At 42.5% G+C, this 23,864-nt stretch overlaps 1 protein-coding gene across 1 annotated transcript in view; it reads left to right on the forward strand.

Annotated features, from left to right (window-relative positions):
* LOC136576799 (S-adenosyl-L-methionine-dependent tRNA 4-demethylwyosine synthase TYW1-like) overlaps nt 1–23,864 on the forward strand; it is a 178,983-nt gene that overhangs the window by 132,810 nt on the left and 22,309 nt on the right. The window contains exon 14 of the mRNA XM_066576380.1: nt 4,188–4,298. Coding sequence (XP_066432477.1) covers nt 4,188–4,298 — 111 coding nt within the window. The remainder of the gene's footprint in view (nt 1–4,187; nt 4,299–23,864) is intronic.

The raw sequence follows: 23,864 nt of genomic DNA on the forward strand, positions 1-23,864 counted from the left end.
GCACTTCTGTGCTGATCTATCAGCATGCGGGGATTTAAAATCCCCGTCTGCTGAAAGAGCTGATTGTGATTGGCTCAGGCGTTTAGCCAATCACAATCAGCTCTTTCAGCAGGCAGGGATTTTAAATCCCCGCCTACTGATAGATCAGGACTGCAGAGCTGGGGACAGCGCAGAGAAGATGCAGCTGAAGGGAGGCAAGTATGTATTTTTTTTTTTTACTGTACTTTCACTGGTTTTTCAGGGAAGGGCTTATGTTTAAGCCCTTCCCTGAAAACCAATGATGGGGTGCCGGCAGCATGTGTGACAGCTGCAGTAGGGAATTGAAGAATTCCTCTGCTGCATCTGTCACAGATGTGGCAGATGTAGCAGCAGGGAATTCTTTTTACTAGCGGGGATGAAGGAAACATCTGCCGCATGCGGCAAATGTGTTCTTCATCCCTGCGGTGGACACGGCAGCGGCGGAGGTTAAGTTTTGTTTTTTTCTTTTTACCCTAAAATGATTGTTTTTCAGGGAAGGGCTTATATATAAAGCCCTTCCATGAAAAACAGTTCAGGGGTGCCAGCAGACCATTGTTTTCAATGGAGCCACCGCCGGCAGCAGCTGCAGCTCCATTGAACACCATTCAGGCAGCTACCGAGCATGGGTGAGCATGAAAAATGCTCGGCTCTCCCATTGACTTCAATGGGGTTCGTTACTCGAAACGAGCTCTCGGGCATTACAAAAATGTAATTTCTTTTATCGTAGTTCAGTTTCATCCATACATTTTGAACCCTTTCACTATTGTCAGGGATATCATCAGAGATTTCTTAGTGTTTCATTGCCTGGTCCAAATTATATGAGAAGTCGTGTACACAGATCACTGATCCATGAGACAGTCTGTATCATCCGACAATGAAAGCTCTTCTGAGCTTATTACAAAGCAGACAATGTATATATAAGTTCTCTTAGGTATGATCAGAAATACACGCCCCCTGTAATCATGCTAATGGTGTAACCTATGTTAACACCTCAAGGCGTGTCACTACTAAATACGTAATTCCTTGGAACCTGAAACATAATTCTGTATACACTACTCTAGCAGTTTCTATATGTGTAGGGGATTAGAAACTGCTATCTCTAGACATTCCTAATATCACACATAGACGTGTTTGCCTTGGCTGATGTGAGAAATATATATTATTACTATAACACTTTGGACAGTTGTGTCATATGATCCCAGTCTGACCACCAGTCCAGAGCTTGTTCTCACATGTAGAAGAGTTGTCCGTCTCCCATCTGTGTAGGACTTTCCTCTTTTAAATCTCTATTGACAATTCTCAAGATCACTTTCCTGCTCAACAAGCTCTACCTTTCTTGTTCCACTATATGTCCTCCCATGCATAGAGTGCTGCTGAAGACCTATTTCTGCTCTATATAAAGCACCAGAGCAGTGAAATAAAAGGGGAGTCCATAAAATGATTAGCTCCAGTTACAAAACTGCCCTGATTCACACTAACTTTATATACTATTTGTGCGCACGGAATATAGAATCTCCGGAATATTCGTATGAGATGCAGCTTCACACTGCTTTTCCTTGCCTCCTGCATGTAAGAGCTGACGGGGAGAAATCTATTGCAAGCAGACGTCTGGGGAAAGCAGTGTGAGGCTGCTTCACATATATATGAAGATTGCAGTGTAAGGCAACAGAAGTTTTATGCCCTCATATAGGACTCGGAGCAAGTGTAGTGTGATGAGACTCTTCCTGCAAAACCTAAGCATAATTGGGCATGTATGCCGCTTTAGTGGAAGAATATTCAAGGAGAAGAGATCAGGATGCTATACAACACATAAACAGCATGTCATCTAAAGGTCTGTAGAAGACATAGGTAAATGAGACCCTCTACATTCATCTTTAATAATGGCCTATGCAGAACTCAATATGCAAAATCCTATCTGCTAGACTGCTCTTTTAAACCAGCCGTTATGTCAGTTTTGCTTTTCAAACAAAATCTGCATCAGTTTGAGTAGGTAGTTAGGTGTTGTGCAGTTTTGTATGACAAGGCGACAGAGGAGATAAAAAATGCCCAGCAGCTGACAGCTCAGACTGTATGCCTTAGGCATGCTGCAAATCTCTGTCGACAGCAGCAGTTTGCAAAACTTGTCATTAAGAGCCAGAGTAGCTGATAATGCCCTTTCTGCTACAAATTTGCTTCGGGGATGTCATTGTATGGCAGAACACATAACTGTCTTAATCTGCGGTACAGTAAATATTTGCCTATTTATGAAGCACATAACATAACAGTGTTTCCCAACCACGGTTCTCTGGGCCTGGGCAGGCGTTCTACACTAGACTAATATTGGCCCACTTAGAGAGACCCTGTCATGTCCTGAAGTCAGTGGGGCCATCTGCATAGCTTTGCAGCTGTGAACCCGCTGATTCAAAGAATGTTTTTTTATTTACACTCGCCCTTGTTGCCCTGTGGCTTTTCTTAAACTTGGCTCAGGATGCTTTGAATGTGTCAAGTGGGCGGTCCCTACCACTCATTGTCAATCAAGTCTAATGTCCTCCATTGACAGAGATGTGGACCACCCATTTTAGACAGTCACAAGAGCTGAATCGAAGGAGAGTCCAAATTGGGGGTAAGTATGAACAAAAGAAAGGCATTGTTGAAATCATCGAAAACAAACATGGATGCAAAGCTATGAAGCTTATCTCTGCTGAAATGAAGATGTGACAGGTCCTCTTTTAAAAAAGTGAAAGTATTCAACAAGTCACTCATCTAACCTGTAGCTATGGCTGAAATGTGCATAGTGCTTTACCTGAACCACTCTATATCATTTTGGGGTTTTTTTCTTTGTTCATTTTTTGGATCAGAGAGATGGAGTTAAATACATCTGTTTTTTCATCCCATTGATTTCAGTGGGGTTTTAGAAAAATTGTGAATGGTGGATCCTGTGGTTATCTATAATGTTTATGTGTTTACCTTTCATTATAATCCTATCTGATATGAAAGCTGAAATGTTTTCTTTACAGAACTGGAAATCTCTATTATTAGGCTTATTGGTCAATGTGAAAAACTGCAGGATTATATTTATTTTTAAATATAGAGCCTGACATCGAAAAAAACAACAAAAATTCTTAAATGTTTAACATAAAAACTTGATTTATACAATAGATCATTTTCTGATTCCCTTTTAGAAGTGTACTGTCTGTGTGCTAGGAGGTGACAATTATTTGCAGCTGTGTTGCCAGAGGCAGGAGGTGACTGTTTAATGTCTTCCTTGACTGTTCTGTGTATTGTCAGTCTAACAAGGGTGACTCCCGTTGTGTTTGACAGGGTTTACATGTTGTTTGCAATGTTAGCCTGACCTTATAAGATACTGTTTCTACTGCAAAAAAATGTACTCAGGGAAAGGGATAGATCTGCTATTACTTGGGGCTAACGGCATGTTTTTTCCTTCGTTATGGAAACACAGGTGTTTCGTCATGGGAAAAAAGTTTGGGAATTAGTTCCTGACTTGTAGTGCCATAAGCTAAGCTGGACATTGATTACTCTTCCTTGCTTATTCTAGTCTAGGGAGACCCAATCTGTAGATTTCAGGACAGGAGCTGTATTTTTTAGGACATTAGGAGAATGGAAAAGCTTATTATCCTGTTTAATTCCAGTGTTTATTACAGACCACGTGCCTTCGTGATGCTCATGGCTACTACTAGAGATAAGCGAGCATACTCACTAAGGCAAACTACTCGAGCGAGTAGTGCCTTATTGGAGTACCTGCCCGCTCCTCTCTAAAGATTCGGCTGCCGTCGCGGGTGAGAGGTGAGTTGCGGCGGTGAGCGGGGGGGAGAGAGGGAGAGAGAGAGATCTCCCCTCCGTTCCTCCCCGCCGCTCCCCGCCCCCCGCCAACAGCCAAATCTTTAGAGACGAGCGGGCAGGTACTCGAATAAGGCACTACTCGCTTGAGTAGTTTGCCTTAGCGAGTATGCTCGCTCATCTCTAGCTACTACATGTCACTGTTTAATAGAGACCGCAAGCAGCTATAATTTATAATTCACATCTAATGTGTGGAATTCCAGAGTACAACCAATCTCAAAATTAACTTAGTGACTTTTCTGCTTAAACTGATCATTTACATTGTTGCACATATTTATTTTGATGCGCAAAAGTGCAAGAAATTGATTTTACAAAAATAATTTTCCTTGTAGCAACAACGAACAGTATACAGGCTAACCCTTGTAAAGGCATGGAATGTGGAAGAGCTTAACGCATATGCGGATCTTGTGAAGCTTGGAAGGCCCGACTTCATAGAAGTTAAGGTAAGATACCCATATTTCTGTGTGTACTCCAGTATATTCACACACAGCAGATTTGGTGCAGAAGTTCCTGCCACTGAAAATTAGTTTCATACATTTGAAATGTTCTTTTTCTGCAGTATGTGCCTAAATTTTTCTGTGTCCCAATCGGATGAATAGAACAGTTGTAGAAATTTCTGCAACAATTCTGTTGTGTATGAATATACCCAATAATGTGTTCTCTGTGATTTGACAGTGATAACTTCGATAGCATGCAATTGATCTTTTTCCAGACAATTGCATTCTTTATTAAAGGGGTATTCCAGATAGTAAAGCCTTTTCCAAGTTTTCACCTACCCAGCAGAAAACTGATAGATCGGTGGAGACCCGACTGCTGGAAGCCCCACTGATCTCAAGAACTCATGTCACCCTATTTCTCAATGCGGGGTTGCTTCTCCCTATTTCTGTAACATTGCAATGAATGGGTCGCTGGTCACACGAGTGGCTCCATTCATTTCAGTGGGGCAGACAAATAGCCAAGTGCCCAGCTTTTTTCGTCAGCCCCATTAGAATTTATGGAGCAGCAGCACACTTGTACAGTGCGGGTTATGAGTAGCTACAGATTTGTGTAGCCACAGATTGCTGCCAAGTCCAAAAGGGTTTGTCTTGAAGTAAATCTGGTAATATAACTGGTTTACGACACTGCAGAACATCAGTCACCACGACCCTGCATGTGATGATCATGGAGCAGAACAGAATTCCCCCCATGCACAGCCTACATCATATGGAAGTAATCAGCACCCTCTACTACACACCATGATGTCCTCTAGGAGAGAGGAGACCAATCCTCTCTGCGCACTACTCTCGGTCTTCATTCCTAGCAGCAGCCAAACTTATTGTAGATGTCAGTATGATTAGATCTTGTATGAGGGTTAGTGAAGGTTTGGCTAATGGGAGCGCTGAGCAAGCTCTATACCAGGGGTACTCAACTAGCTTTTATAAAGGTCCACTTAGTTGGGTCTGCTGACAGGTAAAGGTCTGGCAAACACAGGTAATTGAGGGTTAATTATTGGCATGTAATTATAATTACGTATACATTACATTACAGATTACCGTGACACCAAATATGCATAACTTTACTTTCCCATCTACAGAGCTCTGTGCGGCTTGTTTTTTGCAAAGTGAGTTGATGTTTTCATCTATACCATTTTGGGGTACACGCGTCTTTTTAAACTCTTATGCAATTACACAAGTGACATAATCTCTGATTGGTGATGTCCATTTTTATTTTCCTTTTCTGTCTAAATCGCCATCTCCAGCTACAACTCATCTCTTCACACTCTTCTCATGCTGCCACTACACTCAATGTGCCCCTCTCAGTAACTCCCCCATACAAAACAATGCCTCTCTTAGTTATTCTGCCCCTTAAATGGCCCCTTTTAGTCATACTGGTCTGCCTGTGGCCCTTCTTCTTATAGTGACCCCTTTGCTTATAGTGCCCCCTCCACTAACGCAATCATTTAGTCCCATGTAAGAAACACACTCTTGCTCCCTTCATGGTCTACATCATACAGTCCCATGCAAAGAAAGATCACTCCCCTCCCTTCAACCCCAACATACACTTCCATGCAAACACCAATCTTTTTTTACAGTCCCATGTAAAAAAAACTCAAAACTCCCCCTACCTTTGCCCCCCCCCCACACACCCCACGATACCCCTCCAACATATACGGTCTTATGTAAAACGCGTCTCCCCCCTCCTTTCAGAAGATCTAATGTACAGTCCCGCATAAAACAATCTCATATGCTCTCTTCTTCCCCATCTTACATAAAGTTCCATGTCAAATTCTTCCTTGCTCCTTTCACCACTACACACATGTAGATTATCTCTGTGCTGCCTGCTGCTAGGAGCCACAGCAAAATGATGCCTACCCTACCACCTCTGGTTAGAGTTGCCACCTTTGTCAGAAAACAAAAAGATTTTGGCCAAGGTAAAAGGGATCATAGTTTGTGGTTAGGGGCATGGCTTACCATGATGTATGTTTTTAACTCCGTTATTCTAGTGGCCTCAACTAGTAATTGTGTCTCCAACAGTGGCCCCAATACTAATAATGCCTCCAGCAGTGGCCCGAATAATACATGCTGCCCTCGGTGGCCCCCATAGTAATAGTACCCCTTTGGTGGCCCCAGTAGTACTAGTATCCCCCTTATTAGCCCCAGTAGTGCTAGAACGCAGACTCCAGGGTGAGAGAGGTCTAAGATCACAATCTAGCGGCAGCAGTTAAATTCATGATGGTGTTTGGTTGCTGCCCAGCTGAAGGTGCTCGCAGTTGACAATTATTTTTTACAGATAATACAGGCAGCAGGTGCTATGGCCTCCATGGAGCCCTGATGTCCACATCAGTGCTGCCTGAAATTACCTGCAGAGACCCCAATTAGAAAGGCAGCCAAAATCTGTAAAGAAAAACTTGTTAGCAACTTACTTGTCACCTACCATATAAAACTACATGACAATGTCTAAAACAGTTGGTAATATTTTAGACAACGAATGTTTTTATGCACTGTTAATTGCTTGAAAATCTTTCAGATCAGTTTTACAAATTTGGCTTTGCAATTTTTTTTCCCAGATCAAACTACTAACCACCACTTGTCTGTCTGTATGTATGTATGTGTGTGGGCTCTTCTCGTGCTTCTCGTGCCCCTGGTGACGTTGTCGCTTTGCCCTTTGGTGATGTCATCACAGGTCCTACAACATATATAAAACACAGAGCCTGACTGACAGAAGAACGACAAAGTTAGGGCTCTTGAAAGGAGAGGACAAAAATAATAAAATGAGAATACAACTAAGCCGTTGTTATCTCAGACACAACTCAGTGGTCCTAACAGAAGACACTGACCTACTGCCACCACCGAGATCCAGTGGGCTGAAGGACCTGCGGTGATGTCACTGCTGTGGGAGGAGGCAAGCTGTGTTTGTCTTGTGTGGGAATCAAGATGGATGTAGTAGAGCTGTGTGTGTGATGTGTGGAGATCATAATGAATGTACCATTTAGCACAGCTCTATGGCGCATTGCGCCACCAGAAACACTGGTACTATAATTTCCTAATAGTTACTAGTATATTTATACAGAGCTGTAGCTAATGTGTGCACATAGGAAAATCATGCACTAGATTTGAACTGAAACAAGGGGTGTTAGTACCTTCTGCGTTTCCTTTCTTAGGTCAGTCTCACACATGCTGACGGCAAAGCTCCGCGATAGTATATGTATGTATATTTATTTATTTTTAAACACTTTGTTCTTTGTTTTTCTAAAATATCACATTCTCAAAAGTACAGTACAAGGTAAGGTTGGGACATCGACACAAAAATATCGATAGTCGACAGTATCGACTATCGCTTAACAAACTCGATTATTGTAAAATATAGCTGGAAAACTATCGATATTTTGATATATCGATTTTTTTAAATGCTGTATAAAAATAAATCAGGTCTAAAGCAACACAATCAGCAAAAAAATTATAGTTTTCTTTTAAAACTTTAAACTGTTGAATTTATTATTAACTTTATAACTATTAATAACATGAAAATATTTTAAAGTTACAAATGAAAATAAAAAATTACAGATGAAACATAGAATTAAAATGAGGTATATGAAAAGAAGTTTTTTCATCATTGGCCCCAATAATCGTTATCTAATGAGCCTATCTCATTGGGTTTCCTACCTTTTCTATGGGCACTGCGTTCGTGTTGGATGCTAACGCATGACATGTTGCGTCTCCTTTTCTGGACGTGACCTTCATGCTTTCAGCGCAGCCCTCCATCTGCATATGGAAATACTTTCATTTAGAAAGCATTGCCCACAGCCATCGTGTTAGATGCAAGTGTTCAGAGCCTGTATCTAACGCGATGAACAAACGCATGTGGAAAAGGGCCTAAGACCCCACTTTTTCTGAGAGTCGTTTTGCATGGAGCAAAGGGTCACCTCACACTTTCCAAAAGTTTCTAGAACTTGTTTATAAGTTCATTAGTGCTGCGAGCAAAACTACATCCTGTACAACACAAAGGAAAGGGCAGAATGGTAAAGAATGAAAACATGGTCACTGGACCACAAGACACGCTACTTCTTTACAAAAATCGATATTATATCACCTTAAACTATCGATGTTACCAATATATCGGACATAACAATATCGATGAAAAGTATCACCAAAGCATATTTTGATACATCGGTTTTTCAGTGTTCCAACCTTCATACAAGGTAGGATCCCTGCAGCTGGAAACTAACAGAAATATGGCATAGACTTTAAGTATTATTGCAAAATAGGCCAAAAACATGGGACCCAGCTTACATTCACTTTCAGATGACTTTTCAAGTTAAGCTGCCGTATGTATATGAAAAATAACACTATTTGTGGTCATTCCATGATTTGTGTTCTGCATTGTTGTCCACAGTTTCCACCTCTGTAGTCTCAAATTCAAATTCTCTATGAGGTGATGGGTGGAAAGTAGCTGTTTCCTCCCCGTCCTCTCTATAGACCTCTATGGGCAACCTGCACTTTGTGTATGGACTTCTCTGTACTGAATTTATCAGTAATTTCAGAATGAGTATTTAGTGGGTTGGGGTAAGTGGCGGTGGAGATCAGATAAATGAAGTAAAAAGCATTTTCCTGCAATGAGAGATATTACAGTTTCTTATTTTCACTTATACTATGAATTTATGGGGAAAAAAATAAGTTTAGTGACACGGGGGAAATTATTCTATTTTTTGTTTTTTCTTATGTTTAGTGACATTCTACCTTTGATATAATTTTAAATCTGTGCACTCACTGTCTTGCCTAGTGTGTAATCCAAATTCTGAAAAGTAATAAAAAGAGAATTTTAAAGTAATTACTTTTCAAGGGCTTAGTACTGTTTTTCAAATGAGAGCAAAGGAAGTGCTTAATCTTCATATATCTAAAGATGGTATTTCCCTTGGAGAATGCGGAAAGGGAGAATCACATGTAGGTAAAGGAAATTATAAGTCAGGGAAGAAACCTCTAGCTGTCTACTTCCATGGAATAGGAACATTAAAGCAAGCAGTGTGCTGGAGGAAAGAGGGGGGATCCAAATATTGTGAACAATCAGATGTGGTGCTATTAACTTCAGAGAATATTCAGGATTGTCCCAAAGATGTAATAAGCATTCATAAGAGGAGAGGCTCAAAGCGGGGTCTGAAGGGTGTAAGGCCAGCAATCAGGATCTTCTAACATGAGCCACAGGGCTAACTGAGCCATGGGATTTGCAAGAAAAAGTAAATGAATCCTTAGGAATTCCCTGGATTTCTGTATTGATACTAATATGTCATCTGATTGCCCTTAAAATCACAGTTCTAGACACAATTAAAGATGAGCGAGTATACTCGCTAAAGGCAATTGCTCGAGCGAGCATTGCCTTTAGCGAGTATCTCCCCCGCTTGAGACAGAAAGTTCGGGTGCCGGCAGCGGGCAGGGAGCTGCGGCGGAGAGCGGAGCGGAACGGAGGCGAGATCTCTCTCTCTCTCCCTCTCTCCCTTCTGCTGACAGCCGCTACTCACCGCTCCCCCGCCCTGGCACCCGAACCTTCTGTCTCAAGTGGGGGAGATAATCGCTAAAGGCAATGCTCGCTCGAGCAATTGCCCTTAGCGAGTATACTCGCTCATCTCTAGACACAATGTAATTAAAGTAATACACAGTTGAACAGTGTGTCTCTTGTAGGGAGCACATTGAGTAAATCTCCTCAATTCTGTGGAATATTTGCAGTATGGATCACTGATAAGCATGCCCAGTGGGCTGTAATTTGAAATCTTTATGAGAAGCCATCCTAAAAAGGTAGAATTCACAACACCTTTATTCAAACTGTTTGTTTTTCTTTTTTGGGTGAACTAGATATTACCTTTTGAATATTTGCCTGCATTGATGCTGCACATGGTCAAGAACTTCATAGCCTCAATTTCAGATTTTTGTCCCTTGGTAAAATAAAATAGTTATGATAAATTATGAACAATGGTCAAAAAATCATGCAAACAGTACATTTCAATTTATCATATTATGTTTGAACATCATATTAAATAATATTAACAAATTTGGTATCACCATAATCTTAACCTGTTCTATTGCATTATTTATGTAATCTTAAATGTGTATATAAACTTTTTTTTCATCCGTTCAAAATATAAATTAATCACTAATTTATACATGCATATGTATATATAAGTGTGTGTGCATATAATTCTATATCTAAAATTAGAATCAAAAGAAAGTATAACTAGTACCACAAGAAACAAGGTATCATACAAGCACATTGACCTAAAATTAGAAAAGTTATGACTGATAAAATGCCAGGGCAAAAGTAAAAAAAAAATATTGTGGCTTTCAAGCATTTAAAAAAATAATAGTTTAAATAAAGTTTTCAGATTTTTTTTTTTTTTACAGTACCTTAACAGTGGCTGCGTTTTTTGTTTTTTTTTTGGCTTTTTTAGAATTACTGAGTGGGAGCCTACATGGGCTGTTATTACTGAGTGGGGGCCTACATGGGGGGATTTTACTGAGTGGGGGCCTATATGGGGCATTATTATGGAGTGGGGGATTATATGTGCATTATTACTGGTGATTTGCTGACTCCCACCCACTTGTATTCAACCCACATGCTGCTGGTTTGGGCCCACCTACAACATGAGGTCACTTTGTACATTTTTTCCAGGGCCACTTTGATTTCCCAATCTGCCCCTGGCCTTGTGTTATGGTACCACATGCAGTTTCAGAAATTCTGGCACAAGCCAGGACAAAGCACCTACCAGCAGCCCGACTCGTGAGGTATGAAGTCATCTTAATTCACCAAATGCTTCCTCTGGGTTAAAGGTGGGGACAGAGGAGTATGCAGAGAGAAAATAAGAGAAAAGCGAGGAATATGAGGAAGTGAGTGAAAAAGCGATGGAAGAAGCAATATCTCAGGAATGGGAAAATGAGAAAGTCACTAATGGAAATTTTCCTTTTGAGGATTGTAATAACAGTTTAGAACTAATGAAATTAGAGATAGAGAAACTTTAAAAAGTTACAGAAATACCTCTTGATAACATTGTTCTTGAGCTTTTTATAAATGGATCTTGGTTTTACTAGAATTGGAATCCACACATTGGATATGCTGTCACTACCATGGATGAAGTAATAATCCAAAAACCACTACTTCCTATTATGGTCAGGAGGCAGAACCTAAATCACTTGCTAAGGTGTGTATAATGTTGTAAAATCAGACCGTCAATATCTATACAGACTCCAGGTATGCTTTGGGGCTGGCTCACAACTTTGGACCCATTTGGAAAAGCAGAGACTTCGTAGGATCTGCGGGTAAGCCAGTAAAGAATGCTGAGACAATCCAGATCACTTTTTTATGTTCTTAAACGCCCTAAGAAGTTGTCCATAATAAAGAGAAGGCAAACCCTAAGGAGAAAATGTATGAGACTAGGGGAAATGTACTAGCAGAAGGCAGCCTTGATCCCCTTAACTGTTCCTTATGTGTGTCAGGCACCCGAGACAAGAGTAGTGGATGTCTCTATCCTCAGTAAATTGCAGCAAGCAGCTTCTAGGAGGAGCGTGGGAAAGGGGGGAAGCAGTACAGGTAAAAAGTATTGTCTTCCCTGTGCACGTTTCCCCATGATAACTTATTTAGCTCTTGGACCAACACATTGCTCAAAGGAAGCTATGGGGAGTATGGTAAATCAGCAATGGACTGCTCCTGGATTTCATCATGTAGCAGCCAGGTTTGTGGCTGGGTGTAATATCTGTAGCTGTAACAACTCTGGGAAACAAATGAAAGTCTCCCAAAAGTGCACGGCAAAGTCATTGTAACCATTCCTGCAGCTCAGGTGGATTACATCCAGCTACTCAGGTTGGGACAAACAAGTATGTTTTGGTTTGTGCGGGTCTCATTTCAGGTTGGAAGGCTATCATAACTTGAAACCAGTAGAATGGGTGGTTATAAAGGTGCATACCAGAAAAGCTGATTTGATGGTTCTCACCAGGTTCTGCTGACTACACAGACCTCAGTGAAGCGTGAGCGCAAACCAACTTGGATACATGCATCACATTGCCAAAAGGTCTTACAGGAACAAACCTGTCAAACCTAACCCCTGCATATAGTGATAAACTGGGCTATTTGAGAATGCTAAGGTAGCCACCATGCTGAGCTTATCCAATTCTAGATAAAGACATGGATAACTGCACACCCAGTTATTCCTTCACCAGGACACTCCAAAAGCATCAAGTTCCATGTTCCAGTGGTAGAGAGAAGAACCCTTCTGCACAGACATCATGTATCTTTTGCAAAATGGCATTTTAGAACTTAGAGAAAGCTTAGGGTTAACTAGAAGACATCCCACCTTCAGTAAAGCATCATATGACAAAGAAACCAACTAGGGCCAGAAAGAATTAGGGAAAGATAGCACTCCCACGAGATGAAACTTACATTAATAAATATAATGGGGGAAATGTTTAAAGGGGTCTTCAGGATTTTTTTTTTTTAATATAAAATCCAGCTCCTCCTGCCATAAAACCAAGGAATAATCATATACCTACCTCTCCCAGCTCTCCCGCTGTGTTTTATGATTCCGCTCCATGTCTCCCCTCTGACGTCACGCTTACAGGCTTCCTCAGCCCCTTTACAGGATGTCAGAGGCGCTGCAGCCAATAACAGAGCTTTGTGGTCGAGCACTGAGCTCTGTCATTGACTGCAGCACCTGTCATATTCCGTAAAACGGTCAGGACAAGTGTCTGAAAACACCTCAGCGAAGACAGAGCAGTGACGTTGGAGATACAGTGAGAGGTGAGTATATAATAACCATTTCTTGTTTTATGGCAATAGATGCTATGAGAAAAAAAATGGGTCTCGGAAAACCCCCTTTAAGTAAATGCCACTTTTTGTCATGTTTCTTAAGGATAAGTTTCATGTTTTCCAATTCTTTTGTCTTCACATGTGATTTACTAATTCTCATACTTTAGTATTATAAGGGTTAATCACATGTTGTGCAGGGTAGATAGTATTTATCAAGTATGCATAATAGAATACACTAGGTTAAATGCATATATGCCCTTCCTTGATTCACCCTTTCATGTATGCATGTTTAATTTCTCTTACCCGTTATTCTGTATCACCATTGGATGAACACAGCCAATAATTCCATCTGGTTAATTAAATAATTATTTAGGCCCAATGTCCACGTTTGGATTTTAATTTAAAAATCCGCGCGTGTCTCCCGTGTGGGAGATCTGCAGCTCCAGAATCTCATAGGTATGCATTAGCATCCGCAGGGCAAATAAATGCATGTGGATGTGATTCTTTTTCACAGCATGTTCCATTTTCCCACGGATCTCCCGCACAGATAGCTCCTGCGGCTTCCATTGAAGTCAATAGAAGCTGTCCAGACCCCCGTGGCACACCGCAGCTGTTTTTGTGCTGTGCCGCGGATCCGCAGGAGATGAAAAAAAAGTGTGTGCACGGTGCATGCGAGCAGCATGCTGCAAGCATGCCGAGCAAATCCGCCATGCTGAAGAAAGAAGATCCAGCCGCGATGGAGGGGAGATCCGCAGTGTCTGGACAGGTGAGTATACGGTTATTTTTGGCCTCATGGCTGCGGGCACGGGTAGAAACCGCTGTGGACATGAGGCCTTATAGTACCTACTTTCTTAACTTTATTTTTTTATTTTATTGTTGTAAAACTATAAATAAACAAGCCATTCTGTGTACAGGCAGAGGTAACTCTAGGCCTCTTTCACGCGAGGAAATTTGTAGTGATAATGCTGCTGTGTTCTGTGCGATATGCTGCATTTTGTCGTGGCGCTGTAGCAATTTTGTGATGCTACAAAGTCGTGTGACTTTGTAGCGCTCTTTTGCTGGGATTTTAGGGACAAATAAACCCCTAGCTTCTCCTGAAAATAACCCCTAGCTACATAAAAAAAAAACAATACTTCACCCAACAGGCACTGTCTACTCTGCCGCATGTCTCCTTCTGAAGCTCCGACACACTTGTCTGTAGTCTTCAGCCAGTGCTTCCTGGTTAGGGGGTTCAAAAATCCCGCCTCTATGAAGCACTGACTCCGATTGGTTCTCAAGCACTGTGGCTCAGCCACTCACTGTAGCACTCAATGAACCAATCCCAACCAACGCTTTGAATAGAGAAACATTGGCTACAAAACATAGCAAATTGTGACAATATTTAGCATGCCGCGATTATTTTTTCTCGCAATGTAGAAAACATCGCTCATGTGAAGGGACCCATTGGAAAGCATGAGCTTCACATACATGCAATTTGTAGCACTGTTGCATCACGAGAAATTGTGTGATTTTGTTGCCCGTGTGAAAGCAGCCTTAAGACTCCCTTTGTTTCGGTTTCCTGACTCTGGTCGTACACATAACTAGAGATCTCTAGTTTGGAGTGACCCCCTACTGCAACAATAACCTTATTTTAGTGTAGTGACAAGGAAGCAACTGGAGCTGTAATGGCCCTTTGACACGGGCTGACAGGTAAATAACCGCACGAGCGGGTGATGTCACTGGTAACATCATCGGCGCTTATGCAGAGCGTTTACACTGACAGACTTCACCGCTGGATTGCGGGCTTCTCGCTCAGCACTTATGTGAAGCACTGAGCGGGGAGCGATTACACATAACGACAAGCCCACGATTCAGCGATTGTTTTTAAGCTGACTGAAAAGTCAGCTTAAAAACCTGTTAATGAATAGCGAGCAATTTCTGTGCATTTACACTACACAATTATCGTTTGAAAGCATTTTAAGCCATAAATGTCCCAAGTATCATAGGATTATCAGGGTGGTGTTGGTGGTTGGTGGTGGAAAGGGGGTATGCAAAAGGTGCCTGGATGACCATACCCTATGGTTGCAGGTTCTTGTCCTACCATGCAGTAGGAAGAGCAAGGATGAGCAGGTTCTATTTAGGAAAAGTTGAGTCTGAAATCTAGCCTGTGTTGTGGAAGAAAAATCACTAGAGTGTATCATTACAGTTGGTCCAAAGTAATACTTCATGTTTGGGATGTTTTTGTGCCCTATTTTTCCAATACTTTGCAATCACTGCAAGTTTTATATTGAGAGCAAATCCAGCTGAGTAATTATTACTGTTTGCCTTAAATACTGTAGCAGAAGTTTAGTGACGAGCGTAATTAATTAGCTTGTTTGTCTTCTCAGTACATATAGACTTTTGAGAATATTGTGCATCAGCAATTTTATTGAAGGCCTCTAAGTATAGATCACTGTAAACTTCTCAATCAGTAAAATTCACATTCTATTACTTGAAAGGGTTGTCTCATCAAAGACACTGCTGGTATTAACTAGTGTATATCACTAATATCAGCTCAATGGAGAATCAACTGCTGTGACCCCTGCAAATCACTGGAATTAAGGGATAACGGCACTAGGAAAGTGCCATGCCGCTTTGTCCGCTGATCTTCAGTTTTTCCACAGGTGTCCTTGACGAGTATGGAGGTCCACAAAATGCGGGTAGACAGTCCCATGTTAGTGACCGGATATCCTAGCAAAAACTTTCATCGCCTAAATTTTTGTTACCACTTTACAGGGAGCTTATCATTAGCACACTTAACACACCTATATTTTAATTTGGGCTATGTGCTTATGACTGTGTGTGATGCCAGTTTTTCACAAGCTTTCTGGATCGAGCAAACCTAAACTATATTTGTTCGCTTATTGTTCGTTCAGCTTAGGCAGGCATGAAAATAAAACAATGGATGTTTTTGAATGACTGCCTGTTTGCTCTGAATGGAGGTGAATGGCTGGAGATGATCTCCAGCCCACTCTGCCTCCATCACTGAACCATTATCGCTCCTGTGTGAAAGCACTGGAGCTGTAATGGGTGGGACGAGTGTTGGGCACTTAACACCTGACAATTATACCGTCCCAGAAAGGACACCAAGGGTGCTTTTACAGCTAACGATTTATCGTTTGCACGCGCGAACAATGTCAGAGTTCGTACATTTGCTCTTGCAGCCTCTTTTTCCAGGCTCCTTCACTCGCTAAATCGTTCAGTCGTTTGCATGCACTGTATTATAAGGGCTTATTCACACGAGCGTATACCGGGCGGCGTTTTCATGGCCGGCTGATCTATGCTACAATCTACCAGCCGGGCAGGAAGGATAGTCCTGCAATTATATTCCTGGGTTGACTGCTAAACTCCCTCCCCCTTCTGCTCGGCTGCTTGCAACGGGAGGAGTGGAGCTAAGCTCCGCCCCCTCCCATCGCTGGCTGTGGACCAGGGCCAGTGAGGTGGCGGGAGCTTAGCTTGCACACACCCGGAGGGGAGAGGAGGTGAGCCGGGAAGGGGGAGACAGCTTAGCATTGCTAAGCTGTCTTCCGCCGCCTGACAGCATATATGCTGAGCCCATGCATCACATGGTAGCGTATATCTGCCCGCCGTTACAACACTGGACCAAAATGCTCGGGTCCTCGTTATTCGAGTCAAGCTTTTCGCAAAATTCGAGAGCTCTATTCGAGTAACGAACCCCATTGACTTTAATGGGAGACTCGAGCATTTTTGTATGTGACCCACTGGTTGCCGAGCTTTTTTCTCTCTCTCGTTCTCTCTCTCTCTGTCTGTCTCTCTCGTTCTCTCTCTCTCTGTCTGTCTCTCTTTCTCGTTCTCTCTCTCTGTCTCGTTCTCTCTCTCTGTCTCGTTCTCTCCCTCTCTCGTTCTCTCTCTCTCGCTCTCTCTCTCTCTCGGTCTCTCTTTCTCTCGGTCTCTCGTGTTCTCGCTTTCTCGTGTTCTCGCTCTCTCGTGTTCTCGCTCTCTCGTGTTCTCGCTCTCTCGTGTTCTCGCTCTCTCGTGTTCTCGCTCTCTCGTGTTCTCGGTCTCTCGTGTTCTCGGTCTCTCGTGTTCTCGGTCTCTCGTGTTCTCGCTCTCTCGTGTTCTCGCTCTCTCGTGTTCTCGCTCTCTCGTGTTCTCGCTCTCTCGTGTTCTCGCTCTCTCGTGTTCTCGCTCTCTCGTGTTCTCGCTCTCTCTCGTGCTCTCTCTCTCCCTCGTTCTCTCTCCCTCGTTCTCTCTCCCTCGTTCTCTCTCCCTCGTTCTCTCTCCCTCGTTCTCGCTCTCCCTCGTTCTCGCTCTCCCTCGTTCTCGCTCTCCCTCGTTCTCGCTCTCCCTCGTTCTCGCTCTCCCTCGTTCTCGCTCTCCCTCGTTCTCGCTCTCCCTCGTTCTCGCTCTCCCTCGTTCTCGCTCTCCCTCGTTCTCGCTCTCCCTCGTTCTCGCTCTCCCTCGTTCTCGCTCTCCCTCGTTCTCGCTCTCCCTCGTTCTCGCTCTCCCTCGTTCTCGCTCTCCCTCGTTCTCGCTCTCCCTCGTTCTCGCTCTCCCTCGTTCTCGCTCTCCCTCGTTCTCGCTCTCCCTCGTTCTCGCTCTCCCTCGTTCTCGCTCTCCCTCGTTCTCGCTCTCCCTCGTTCTCGCTCTCCCTCGTTCTCGCTCTCCCTCGTTCTCGCTCTCCCTCGTTCTCGCTCTCTCTCGTTCTCGCTCTCTCTCGTTCTCGCTCTCTCTCGTTCTCGCTCTCCCTCGTTCTCGCTCTCCCTCGTTCTCGCTCTCCCTCGTTCTCGCTCTCCCTCGGTCTCGCTCTCCCTCGCGCTCGCTCTCCCTCGCGCTCGCTCTCCCTCGCGCTCGCTCTCTCGTTCTCGCTCGCTCTCGTGCTCGCTCGTTCTCGCTCGCTCGTTCTCGCTCGCTCGTTCTCTCTCTCTCGTTCTCTCTCTCGTTCTCGTTCTCTCGTTCTCTTTCTCTCTCGTTCTCTCGTTCTCTTTCTCTCTCGTTCTCTCGTTCTCTTTCTCTCTCTCTCTCGTTCTCTCTCTCTCTCTCGTTCTCTCTCTCTCTCTCGTTCTCTCTCTCTCTCTCGTTCTCTCTCTCTCTCTCTCTCTCGTTCTCTTTCTCTCTCTCTCTCTCGTTCTCTTTCTCTCTCGTTCTCTCTCTCTCGTTCTCGTTCTCTCGTTCTCTCTCTCTCTCGTTCTCGTTCTCGTTCTCTCTCTCTCGTTCTCGTTCTCTCTCTCTCTCGTTCTCTTTCTCTCTCTCTCTCTCGTTCTCTTTCTCTCTCTCGTGAATAAGCCCAGAGGCTAATTTCACATGGGCAATTGCGATTTTGCCACGAGAAAATCACAGCAAAATCACATCTTTTGTTCACTGTGCTTTGTGAACATCCGAGATACTAGAACATGCCATGATTTTTTTTTTTTTATCTTTAGAACATCGCATGAGTGAAAATATCGCAAGTGGGTAAATAAAACATTGACAATCATTGGTTTGCTAATCTGCTTTTTAACTGACTATCGCAGCAGGCGAAAATCGCGTTTTTTTGCGCCGTGTGAAACCACCTTAACCCCTTAGTGACCAAGCCTGTTTGCGCCTTAATGACCAGGCCAAATTTTGCAAATCTGACATGTGTCACTTTAACATGGAAAAACACCAGAAAGGTTTTGCATATCCAAGCGATTCTGACATTGTTTTTTTGCCACATGTTGTACTTCATTTAGGCGGAAAAAAAAGACCGATAGAATTTGTGTTTATTTATTAAAAGCGCCAAAATTGGGAAAATTTTGAAAAAATCGTCATTTTTTTACATTTCCAACTGCAATATCTTAAATATGTGCAAACATAATATAGAAATTTTTGCTAAGATTTATATTTCCACCCGTTTACTTTATTTTGGGCGCACATTGGAAAAACTTTCATTTTTTTTTTAACCATTTAGGAAACGTACAAATTTAACATTACTTTTCAGCATTTTGAGGAAAACTTTGTTTTCCTACACCAAGCCAAGATTGGAAAGGCTCATGAGTGTCAGAGTAATAGATGACCCCATTTTAAAAACTACACCCCTTAATGTATTCACTGAGGGGTGTCATGAGTATTTTGACCCCACAGTTTTTTTTCGGGAATTAATTCAATTTAGAGGAGAAGTAAAATTTCATATTTTTGCAAATCTGTCATTTTAAAGACATTTTTTTTCCTATAGTTTACATGAAAATGAGGATTTACACCCCAAAATGGATACCCCTGTTTTTCCCGTGTTCAGAAATATACCCATTGTGGCCCTAATGTTATATCTGAGTCCACAACGGGGCCCAAAATGAAAGGAGTAGTCAGTGTTTTTCAAAACAGAAATTTTGCTTGAAGTCCTTTTAGACCCCATAGCACACATGTAGAGTTCTTGAGCGCCCAAAACCATAGAAAACCCTCACTAATGACCCCATTTTGAAAACTAGACCCCTTAAGGAATTTATCTAGGGGTGTACTGCATATTTTGACCCCACAGTTTTTGAATGAATTCAAGCCAATCAGAAGGAAAAAATTCTGATTTTTGTTTTTTTGGCAATTCTGTCATTTTAAAAACAGCACACATATGAATGAAGACTTGCACCCAAAAATGGATACCCCTGTTTGTCCCGTGTTCAGAGACATACCCATTGTGGCCCTAATCTTATGTCTGGATGCACAACAGGGCCCAAAATGAAAGGAGTAGTCAGTGGCTTTCAGAACATAGATTTTGCTTGAAGTCCTTTTAGGCCCCATTGCCCACTTGTAGAGTTCTTGAGCGCCCAAAACCATAGAGAACCCCCACAAATTACCCCATTTTGAAAACTAGACCCCTTCACGAATTTATCTAGGGGTGTACTGTGTATTTTAACCCTACAATTTTTGAAAAGATCTAAGCGAAGCAGTAAGAAAAAATTACGATTTTCATTTCTTGGGCTATTGCGTCAATTTAAAAACAGTTTTTTTTTGTACAGCACACATATAAATGAAGACTTTCACCCCAAAATGGATACCCCTGTTTGTCCCGTGTTCAGAAACATACCCATTGTGGCCCTAATAGACTTACAGGACACATGGCTAGGCCTACAATGAAAGGAATACCCGTTGGATTTCAGGGTACAACGGAATAAATTCCAGGCCCCATTGCCCACTTATAGAGCCATTGAGCGGCTAAAACTATAAAGAACCCCCTCAAATGACCCCATTTTGAAAACTAGACCCCTTAACAAATTCATCTAGGGGTGTACTGCGTATTTTGACCCCACAGTATTTGAATGAATCTAAGCAAATCAGAAGGAAAAAGTTACGATTTTCAATTTTTTGGCAATTTTTTAAATCTAAAAACAGTGTTTTTGTATAGTGTACATAGGAATGAAGACATTCACCCCAAAATGGATACCCCCATTTGTCCCGTGTTCAAAAACATACCCCTTGTGACCCTAATTTACTTACAGGGCCCATGGTAAGGCCTGTAAAGGAGGGAACACCCGTTGGATTTCAGGGCACAACTGAATAAATCCCAGGCCCCATTGCTTATTTGTACGGAATAAAAATTGACTCCCTAAAAATCCCCCCCCCCCGCGCACCCACCCCCTTTTTGGCGTTCGCAAATCTTAGATAAAAGTAATAATGTAAACTGTGTGGTATTTCCGAAGACAGGGGTAATTACGGAGGCTGGTTGGAATGGGCCCATGGGGCAATAAAACCGTGTATCCCCCCTCCTCTCATGCTTTTTGGGGGTATTTCGTGACCTTAGTGGCAGGGACGGGGTGTGAAAAGTGGCGTTCCGTGAGTCTCCGTAAGCTTGATGAGGTGCAGCGGTCTCGCACAGAAGACGCTCAACAAGCGGCTCCTGGAACTGCATGAAGGCGAGCGTTCCCGGGGCTTCTTGTAAAATACGTATTACAGGTAGCGGTCTGAATAACGCCAGGCTCACGCAGCCGTAGGCGGAATCTGCTTGCGGAGGCCCGCAGCGGATCCCATCTGTGAGCCCGGCTGTGACCCTGCGTACGGCCGAGTAATGTACTGCGCATAACTACGTACTTACACGGGCGGTCATGCGCAGTACACCTTTTTTTTTGTTTGTATTTCCCGCACCGTCGCTTAGCGATGACGCGGGTACCCGCAGCCCGTACACAATGTAGTTGCGTATGGGCAGCGGGTATATCCACGACCACGGAGCACAATAGGCTCTATGTTACGTCCTCCGAGAATAAAGCCCACTTCGGGAGGACGTAAAAACACTATGGGCTGGTCGTTAAGGGGTTAAGTGACAATGACTGAAAGATCGGCATTTAAAACGAACAATTAGCAAATGAGCCTGCAATGACTTTCATGCCTGCATGAAATGAGCGGTAAGCGAATTAATTATTGTTTATCGTTCGATTGTTGGCTGTGTTTACACTGCACGATTATTGTTCAAATTCAACCAATCCAGCGATTTAAAAAAATAATAATTTTGTTTTGGAAGATAATCATTCCTTCTAAATGCACCTTTACTCTATAAGGGCTACAATGTGATTGGTTTTACTGCTAAACAAAATTATGAATAGACTGGCACAACACAAAAGATAATACAAACAGTGACACAAACCATATACAACTATGATGCACAGGGCACTTGGTGAGTGATGCATTCAATGTTTGCATAAAACGATATAAGAACACAAAATATATAAAAAATGAAGCTTATTAAAGCACGAGACAAATTTAAAAACCTCAAAAAGCACCAAAACAACGTACACTGGAGGGATTGCAATGAAAGGCAACGCTCACCTAACCTCCCCGTATTTGCTTGATACGATGTGGAACTAAACTTTACTATTAATGACATGATATCTCGTCAGGTTTTGATATTGGTTACATACATCGGGTAATTAAAGCAAGCCTCCGGTTTTTGGGAAAAAATTCATCCGTTCACTCTGCCCGTTTCGGGTTCCATTTTCAGTTGTCTAAGATGGTCGATGCAATCTTCATACTCCCTAATACCCATGGTGCATTGGTAGTGTTAGATTGCCAATCACTATACCTGCTTTATGATTGATTTGTCACCACTGTTCACAGATAGCAGTGCACAGTGTGCAATTAGCTAGATAGTAAATTGCAGTGGCCATCTTTGAAGGCCAAAAACTGGGACCAGAACTGGCAAATGGTATGGATGGCAGAGAAGAACAAGTACAGGTAATATACCCCCCAACCCTTCCGACCCCAGTACAGAATGTTGTCCTGAAATCGGAGAGTCCATTTAATACACAGTCCATGCAAATACAATGCAGCCCTACAGATCCGAAGGAGAGGTAAAAGAGCCCCACACATATATTAAGGGATTTTCCATGGAAATAATATTGATGACCTATCCTATCAGCTGATCAAATAGAGACCGCCGATCAGGTGATCAGGCACCTGTTTCCAAAGCTTCTACACACAGGTACAGAGTGTATGCTACAGCTCTGGTGATTGCAGGCGCAGCTCGCATTAACATCAGTGACAGCTGCACCTGCCATTACAAGCGCCCGCCACTAGGGTTGGAGCAGCAATGACAGCGGGCACCTGATTGTCTAAGGTGGCGAGTGGCAGATCTTAGCCAATGAACTGTTGATGACCTATTCTGAGGATAGATCATCAATTGTATTTCCCTGGAAAACCTCTTTAATTATCTGTTGTAAAGCACAATTTTGGTATATTTTAGAGGTTCTAACTTCGTCTCATGTACTTTAATAAACCTGATTATTTTTGAATGTTTTTTGGTTTTCTATCTTTTTCTGCAGACATTGAAGGCATCACTCACTGACTGCCTTCTGTTTGCTAGCTGTGATTGTTTCTCCTCGCAGTGGAGGTTTCTATTTTATGCATGCACCATAAATTTGCAGCTGATTATTTCACCTCGCAGTGGATTTTTCTTGTAATCATAAATTTGCAGTCACTCTCAGCAGTGGTCATTAGTTGCCAGGACTTCTCTAGGAAGAGGAAAGTGTTACTTAATCTACTTGGTTATTAATATATGTTAGAATGCCCTGTTCTCTTACTTTCTCTTCTCATCTGGACAAATCTAATAAAAAAATAACCCATATAAACACTTTCATTAAATATGTAAACTTTATTTTGTGTATTTTCATTATATTCCTGGTGATATCTGCTGATGTTATGAAAAACAGGCACACATTGCATTTTTTTTAAATCTCTGACTAGACGGAGTTGAAAGTTGTTTTTTTGTATACTTATGTGAGTAAAAATGTGTTATGTGGCTTATATAATACTACTGTAAAAGTCCGCCTGCATATGACATGTGGAATCCCACAGCAGAATCCATCCCTGACCGTGTCCGCCGACCGTCCGTACCTGTCAGTCGTTGAATTTTTCTGTACTGCGGATGGTCTGGACGGTTCGCCGTCAGACATGCGCAGTACAGATTTTCCCGCACCGTCACTAGGCGATGACATAAAATCAGCGACCTTTCCGCAATGTTAATTGAGGAATGGCCGCGGGTTGGACAACATACATTGACTTCAATGGAAGCCGTCCACACGGAATCCAGAGAAAAATGGAGCGATTTTATTTTTTTTTTTTATTTATTTATTTTTTTAAATTTCCTCCGTGAGCAGAAGCCGCCATTGATTTCCACTTGTGTGCAGGAAGAATAACTTTTTCATAGCATGCTATGGAGGGTATTTGTTGCGGAACATGGGGTTGGACAGATCAGAAGGAGAGGTGAAAGAGCTCCACACATATATTAAGGAGTTTTCCATGGAAATAATATTGATGACCCATCCTAT

The sequence above is a fragment of the Eleutherodactylus coqui genome, chromosome 1, assembly GCF_035609145.1.
Source record: "Eleutherodactylus coqui strain aEleCoq1 chromosome 1, aEleCoq1.hap1, whole genome shotgun sequence".
NCBI lineage: Eukaryota > Metazoa > Chordata > Amphibia > Anura > Eleutherodactylidae > Eleutherodactylus > Eleutherodactylus coqui.